Source organism: Epinephelus moara, chromosome 17, assembly GCF_006386435.1.
Source record: "Epinephelus moara isolate mb chromosome 17, YSFRI_EMoa_1.0, whole genome shotgun sequence".
In the NCBI taxonomy this organism is placed as follows: domain Eukaryota; kingdom Metazoa; phylum Chordata; class Actinopteri; order Perciformes; family Serranidae; genus Epinephelus; species Epinephelus moara.
Genome location: NC_065522.1, coordinates 31466685 through 31474367, shown reverse-complemented (window position 1 = coordinate 31474367; position 7683 = coordinate 31466685). Strand labels below are relative to the sequence as shown.

At 39.1% G+C, this 7683-nt stretch overlaps 2 protein-coding genes across 2 annotated transcripts in view; both read right to left on the bottom strand.

Moving 5' to 3' along the window:
- Nucleotides 1-7683, bottom strand: part of LOC126404330 (zinc finger protein 239-like) — a 30221-nt gene that overhangs the window by 7667 nt on the left and 14871 nt on the right. The gene's annotated exons all lie outside the window — the stretch shown is intronic.
- The window catches only part of LOC126404346 (uncharacterized), a 34492-nt gene continuing 28328 nt past the window's right edge, over nt 1520-7683 (bottom strand). The window contains exons 2-4 of the mRNA XM_050067529.1: nt 5931-5981; nt 3525-3636; nt 1520-2860 (exon numbers count right to left, since the gene is read on the bottom strand). Of these exons, the coding sequence (XP_049923486.1) occupies nt 1803-2795 (993 nt within the window). The 5' untranslated portion in view covers nt 2796-2860; nt 3525-3636; nt 5931-5981 and the 3' untranslated portion in view covers nt 1520-1802. The remainder of the gene's footprint in view (nt 2861-3524; nt 3637-5930; nt 5982-7683) is intronic.

The window sequence follows — 7683 nt, the reverse complement described above, 5'->3', positions numbered from 1 at the left end:
GTGATTTGTGATATTGGGCTTTATAAATAAAAAAAAATTGAATTGAATTGAATTGTTTTTTGCCCTGTATTTTTCTAAGGCTGGAAAGGAAAAGGGAAGCTCGGACAGAGGAGCAGGAGGAGGAGGCTCCTTGCCATGGTAAGTACATTTAAATTCTGTTTTATGTATTGTATTGTATATTATTATTACTTTTTTTCCTTTTTACAGATGTCATGCAGTATTATTAGACTGCTTTCGCACTTATCTTTGTTTTCACAAATGTCTTCCAGGTGAAGATGTTCCAATGATACCAGAGGAACCAGTGGAAGAAGCTGAGGCTATGGTCCCACAAGAAGAGTACAACAGTCTCAGTCAAAAGTATGAGCAACTCAGTACTGAATATGTTAACTTGAGGAGTGACTTTTACAGACTCAGAGAGGAGAACGCCAGATTAAAAGAGAAGCTTCAGCAATCACGCTTCTCATTCTCCACAGTCAAAGACAATGCTGTACACTTTCTATTTCTCACAGGGCTAACATTAGTAATGTTCAACTGGTTAATGACAAAAATAATAGATGGTGTGCAGACACTAACTACAAGTCTCACCCTGACGCTGGAAGATCATTTATTAGTGGTCCTTATGAAACTGAGATTGGGACTCAGTAACAGAGATAGTGCATATAGGTTCAAAGTTTCTGAAAGTACAGTATCAAGCATTCTAAGATCCTGGTTGCCTGTAATGGCAAACATATTGAAATCTATTATGAAGTGGCCAACTAAGGGTGCTGTCCTTAAAAATATGCCAAAAAGTTTCAGGCGACATTTCAAGAGATGCCGGTGTATAATTGACTGTACAGAGATTTTCATAGAGAGACCTTCTAACTTGACTGCTAGAGCTCAGACCTGGTCTAATTACAAACATAATAACACAGTTAAGTATCTGGTAGGAATAATGCCTGCAGGGGCAGTCTCATTCCTGTCCCCAGGCTGGGGTGGGAGGGTGTCAGATAAGCAAATAACACTTTTTTGATTTTTACAGCTGTTGGAGACAAAAGATGAAATCTTAGCAGACAGGGGATTTTTGATCGGGCATGAACTGGCTGCATATGGTGCCACCTTGCGCATACCAAGTTTCACTAAAGAAAAGAGTCAGTTACCTGCTCGTGAAGTAGATTCATCAAGACAACTGTCTCGTGTTAGAATACACGTAGAGAGAGTTATAAGCAGATGGAAGAGTTTCAAAATATTGCATTCTGTCATTCCAATTTCCCAAGTTAGTCTCTTGGATGACATGGTCATTGGGTGTGGTGCTCTTACCAATCTCTACAAACCTGTAGTGCCCAGAAAAGAAAAAGTGTGATGTGTATGAAACTGTGTCAATGAACTATACATGCTTTTCTACTCCGCTCATTTAGACATGTTTTTTGTGATATCAATTGTGATGTGATTGCTTGCAATTAGAATTGAAGAACACTGAAAGAAAATAAATAAAATAAAAGTCCCAAAATCTAATCAGTATTTGGTGTTTTTATTTATAGCAAATAGCTCTCCTTTAAATGTCTCTGTATTCCAATGTCAGTTAATGTATTACAAGTAATATATACAGGAGCCATAGTTTATAACAACAATGGCTGTTACATCAATCTTGAAATAATACCTTAGCCAGCACATTGAATGTTTCACATTTATTTTGTCTTTTGGCACTGTTCCCCCTCCAGTGGCTGTAAAAGGTATTTTTACAATAGAAACATCAACATACATGTTTGTTCATATAAAAATGTCTAGCTGTTAAGATGGACACAGATGGATTGGGTGTACAGTATTCATTTACACAGGCTGCAGTGCCAATTCTGTAGCCTCCTCTTCACCTGTGCACAAGTATAATGGAAGACGTGTTTGCAGATAACACACTCAATCATTTTTCCAAACTTTGGCTTCTCGCATGTCTTGCAAAATACTGGTGGTTGGAGGGTAGGATCTTGGCTATGAATTAGAAGTTCTGGCAGAATACAAGATATATAACATAGTTTTGCCTTAGGTAAAGCCTTCTGCAAGAGCTGTTCGTCTCTTGGGATGCGATTTACAACTAGCTCTCGAGTTGTCCACACAACAAAATCACAATACTGGACATTGCAGACAAACATATGGAGTTGGACCTGGTGGTAATAAGGACGTGTCTTCTTTAGATGGAATGTTTGGTCAAGGCAGAAATCTTCACTGACAGTGGCATCCTGTAGGCCTTTCCTGTACTTATATGGACACTTAATTTCCACAACCCCTTCCCCACAACACTCACATTCTACTTTACCATCTGGAGATGTGCCGAGGTGTGGTTCATCATGTCGTATCACAAAACCACAGAGGCTAACCTTTATATTTTGATGTTTTTTTTTTGCCTCTTTGATGTAGCACTGCCTAGCTGTTTCCTCCTTCTCTCTTCCCCACACAACTGCTGGAACCTCTATGTTGCTGTCATTATAGTGCATGATTTTCTCCAGGGTGGATTTGGATAAGTAGTCACCTGTACATACACTATAAAATGTTGTGCTGGTAATCCTGCAAGCCCTGTGAGTGTACCAGTCGTTGGACTTTGCCTGCTGTTTTGTTGTGGCTTCCAGTCTCTTACACTGGTCAGGGTGGATGTGTCTTTTCATGTTGAGATAGGCCTCCTCACATTTCTCTCTTAAGTCCACTGGTGTCTGCTGTCTGAGTGCGGGCTCGTACATGGCAGTGAGTGGCTCTGGCAGCTCTGGAGGATCCACAGGATCCACAGCATCCCCAGACTCCGATGCTGTGTCAGTGTCGCTGTTCTCCATGCTGGTGAGAATGGCAGCCTCAGGGGCAATCACACGGAGTTCTTGGATGTCTTCATCTGTGAGTTCTAGAGAAAGGAAATAAGACAACAATATTTAACACACATTCTCTTGGATAATTGGCATCTAATGAAATAATTATGCAATCATGTGAACGTAACAGGTAAGTGAGCAGTAGAGTACTTGTGTGGTAATGGATCAATCATGTGAGAGAAATGAAAATAGATCAAGTGTTCTATTTATTCTGTCGATGAAGTATTTGTTATATACTGTTCGATACTATACTGGTGCATGCCTCTAGCACTGCTCCTAAAGCTCCTGACTTTGGCTGGGGCTGCTGTCATCTGGCTTGTTGTAGGCCTCTGGAAGTTGATGTCCCTAAGCCTTGCTGGTTTGACCTCTCTCCTTGTCTCTTTCCAGAGGCAGACTCCTGATGTGACTGCTGGCTGCTCTGTTCTCCCCATCCTAACATACAGCTCCACCTTAAATAGCATCCCTGCTGCATGGCTGCAACAAGACCCTAGGCTGCCATGTCACATAGAAAAATGAAATTGAGCGATGACATGTTGCTAATCTCTTAACAACACAGACATAGCTAACATTTGTAGTTAACTGTAATGGTTGTTAAACATTTTGCAGTTTCATATGGTATATATCATAACAAAATGGCAGTGTCGTTAGCTAGCTTAATGGGTGACAAACACTTTAAGATATGAGATGAAGGTTACTTACCCAGCCATGCAAGTGCAGTTCGCCGTGAAGACGTAGCTGTTTCTTCTATTTACAATAACCCAAGCCTGGTACATGGTTGTCTTCTGGCCTTGCCGCTGGCTAGGTAGAACTTCTGCTCGCACAACACAAAACTCATCATTTAAATCTTTGTATTCCAGGTGCTGTACGTGACCACTAATGACAAAGTTATAGGCATCTAAAGATCGAAACGCCCTCAGTTTCTCTTTAGTATACACGCTTGGTTTCTCTATCAAGTACGTGTAAATGTCTGGCCATTCTACCGTAGGTAATCCTGTCACATCGTCCATCCATTGAGTGAGGAGTACGGGTCGGCCAATCTGTTCCCATCGGTTAATGTTAATTTTTTAAAGAAACACTCGCGGTAACGGACAGTGAGTGACCGCACGTACTCCGACAAACTTTCCTTTTCTTGAGCCATTGTGTGCTAAAATGTTAAACGTCTTCCTTTGCTAAAGTAGATATAAAACTAGCTAGCTAGCCACTGCGTTGGCTAACGTGTTCTTTTTGCCTCCACCGACGCTCCGCCCACAAAAATACATCATCATGTTTACAAACGCCAAAGGGGTCTATAGATTATATCTATTTCTTTTTTATCTTTGAATGTTAAAAACAGTGTTAAGCGCCGATGCACTGCTGGTTCTGCCGGCCTGAATAGAATATAATGTCTATAGGCTTACTGTCGTGTACAGCCTTATAGACTGAGCTGAGTAGTGATGCGCGGGTCGACCCGCAAATGGACCTGCGGGTCGGGCAGCAGTGATCGTCTGTTAAACCGGTCTGTAAATGATATTTTAACATTATTGGCTATTATTGTCATGGCATCCGAAGGTACTGATGCGTTGAGCAGGTGATAAACCGCGGCTGTTTTCAAAACACACTCCAAAAAGAAACTTGTTGAAACTTTAAACAATAATTTATTGTACAAAATGGGGGAAACAAACATTGACAAAACCAGTTCCATAATTCATATTAAATTCAAAAGATAACGAAAAAAACAGCTAGAACTTAGAGGGAATAGTGATAAAGTGGTAAAACTTGGCATTGATCCACAGCCTCAGACGGATGTGCTCAAGCGTGCCGTGCGCACAAGCTCAGCTGGTAGGATACTATATTTTCACATTTTTAACTTTTAAAAGTCTTGATTTTTATGGATAACCTACATTTACCAACAACAAAAAGACAACATTTAGCACCAAAAAATATGTAAAAAAAAAAAAAAAGTAAATAAACTAAATAAAAAAACAAATATCCGAATATTTGGGTACAGCCCTATTGCGGAACTGGGTAAACTTGTGAATGATTGGAAAATAACCTACATACCTATATACCCATAATTTCACACCACATGGCTCCACCTTGTGGAATAATAGAACCATTACAATTAGTAAGAAAACCTTGTTTAAAAAAGAATGGTATGAGAAAAAAGTGTTATATGTTGTTGACTTGATGGATGAACATGGCCATTTTATTCAATGTGATTCATTTGTAGAAAAGTTTCATTTAAAATGCTCCGTCAGAGAGTTCAGTCCAATTTGTAAAGCCATTCCGCTTCCTTTGAAACACATGACACAAAGCACTCTTACATATTCACATGTGGTTATTAAGTTGCCTGAAATAAAGATTGGTGAAGTGTATGTTGGTGATAAGAAATGTAATAACAAAGTCATTGGTAATGTTTTGAAATGCAAATTGTTTTCTGATTTTCAAAAGTAAGAATAATCCATAACGGGAACATTTTAATTAATAAATGTTTCCATTATCTTAAATGGCCAATTTCACCAAAAGTAAAAGACGTTCACTTTAGAATTGTAAACAATGTTTATCCAGCTGCTGAAACTTTACCACAAAGATTTCATTTTCAAGTAAATCCTTATGTGTATTTTGTTCAAGAGAACCCGAAACTATTGAGCATTTATTTTTTATCATGGGTAAATATCATATACACCATTGCAAATGGAAAAACTGTAAACCCTCCATATTTTGCTTTAAAAATGAACTGAAGAATTATTTATCGTCCATTAAGATATGATCTAAAAATAATCAGTCCCTTAAAGACCTGTATGAAGTCATGTTTAAGTCTCTTACATTTTCATTTCATCCTTGCTGCTGTTCATTTTCTTTAAATCTCCAGCGAGCCTATTGTTTGTTCTGCGAGCTCTCGCGAGAACACGCGACGCACTGCGCGGGAAAATACCCTGCAACACAGACCGTCTCAAGTGTTTCTTTACTCTGAGTGAGTTAAAGATGACAATACATTTCCTTTCTCCAGATGTGATGTGGAAACAGAGAATGAGCGGATGATTCACGGAGCCTCGAGACTCTTCCTCGTGTCTTTAGTGTGGCTGCTGTCAAGCCCTTTTTATCCATGACGTCATCAACACTCACCTCAACATCGCTGCTATCAGAGGACGAGCCTGCTGCTTGTCTTCTCCGGACCTTGTTGCTCCGGGGCTCCGGGTTCTGTTTGTCCTCCTCCATTCCGCTCCTTTACTGCTCCTCCTGCTCCTCTTCTCTCATGGACTCTGATGTCCTGCTCCTGATCTCGGCTCGCTTCTTCTTCTTCAACTTTTTCTGATTCTTGTTCTTTGAGGTTTATTGGCGGTTGGCAAACGACATCATGTTTTATTACCGCCACCTACTGGTGCGGAGTGTGGACCGACATGTCTAATAATTAAATAGATTTTTAAAAAACACAAAAAACTTATGTCTTCTCAATCCTAATAATTTGTTTAGATAATAAATAGTAATCAGATTAATTCCCTGAGTTCTTCTGTAAAATATCTTTTCAGGTTTTGAATCAGTCGCTTTCTTTCATCTTCATATTTCTGACAGTACATAACAGGCTGTACTGTCTCTTCTTACCCTCAGTGATCACATCTCTGTTTTATGTTTGCATATTTTGAACAGTAAATCCAGGTCTTGATATTATTATTTCTTCTCTCCTTCTTGTACGTCTCATTTCTCTGAATCCCCTTTGAATTCTGTCATCCCTTTAAAAACATCACTTTTCTTGACCTGTGTATTTAAGCTTTAAACTCTGAGCAAACTGGTGCGATTTTTGGGGGGTAAAAAAGAAACAGGTGAAAAATGAGCAATGAGCAACTTGGTGAAAAATGTCCAAATATTGCAAATAAATAAATACATGAATGAATTAATATAGAAATGTATTTTTTAAAAAAGCACGGGGAAAACTATAATTATAATTATCATTATTCTTACATTTTAAAATTGTGTTACAGAATTATTATCATTCTTAATTTAATTAAAAAAAAATATAAGCACTCCTTCCAGCTCATTTACTTGTTTTGTTTTTTTCTTAACAAATTTTCTTGTTTTTAATTTTCTTTTTTCTCATTTTTGCTGTGTTTTTGGGTAATTTCTTCTTTCATTGCTCATAGCCTTCATCCCATGTTTGTTAAAGAAATCAAGCCAATTCTAAACCAACGTCCTTTCCTCTCTTCCTCCCAGTGCTTCCCCACCTTTCCTTCAGTCTCTGTTTAATCACACTCCTGATTTCTGTTGTTTTTTTCTCTGGAGCTAAGTGTCGTATCAGTAGTTATTTTTTTGTGGTCTTCTCTGCTCCCTTATCTGCCATTTTATGTCCTTTCATACCAACGTGCAGCAGTTACTGTTGCTATGGCAGCGGAAAATAATAATAAAAACACTAGTTTGAAGATGACAAGGAACTTCACAATGAGAAACTGAGTGATGGTGCTGTTGTCATGGCAACACGCTGCTTTACATTAGTGTAAATAAATGTTAATGCTGAGGAGGCCGATCACAACAGCTCAACAAACACTGACAGATGGAAACAGTTTGAGATGACGAGTCAGAGCGTCTCTTTGTGTCCAACATTAAAAACAGCTCCGATTATTACAGCAGGGACCCTGACAGGATTCAAACAAATACAAGAAGTTTGTGCTCTAGAAAAGGATCAGCACTCAGTGAATAACCTCCTAAGCCCTATGATAAGCTATTATAGCAAGGCTTAACTATACAGACCAGTGAGCAGTGATAACTAACATGTCTTTGGGGTCATCAGGTGGGAACCTCCTTTCACCAGTGTTTCACCTAGTTGGTCCCACGACACCTCCAGGAGGCTAGACAGTGATCTCTGGCGTCCCAGAGACACTCCCCT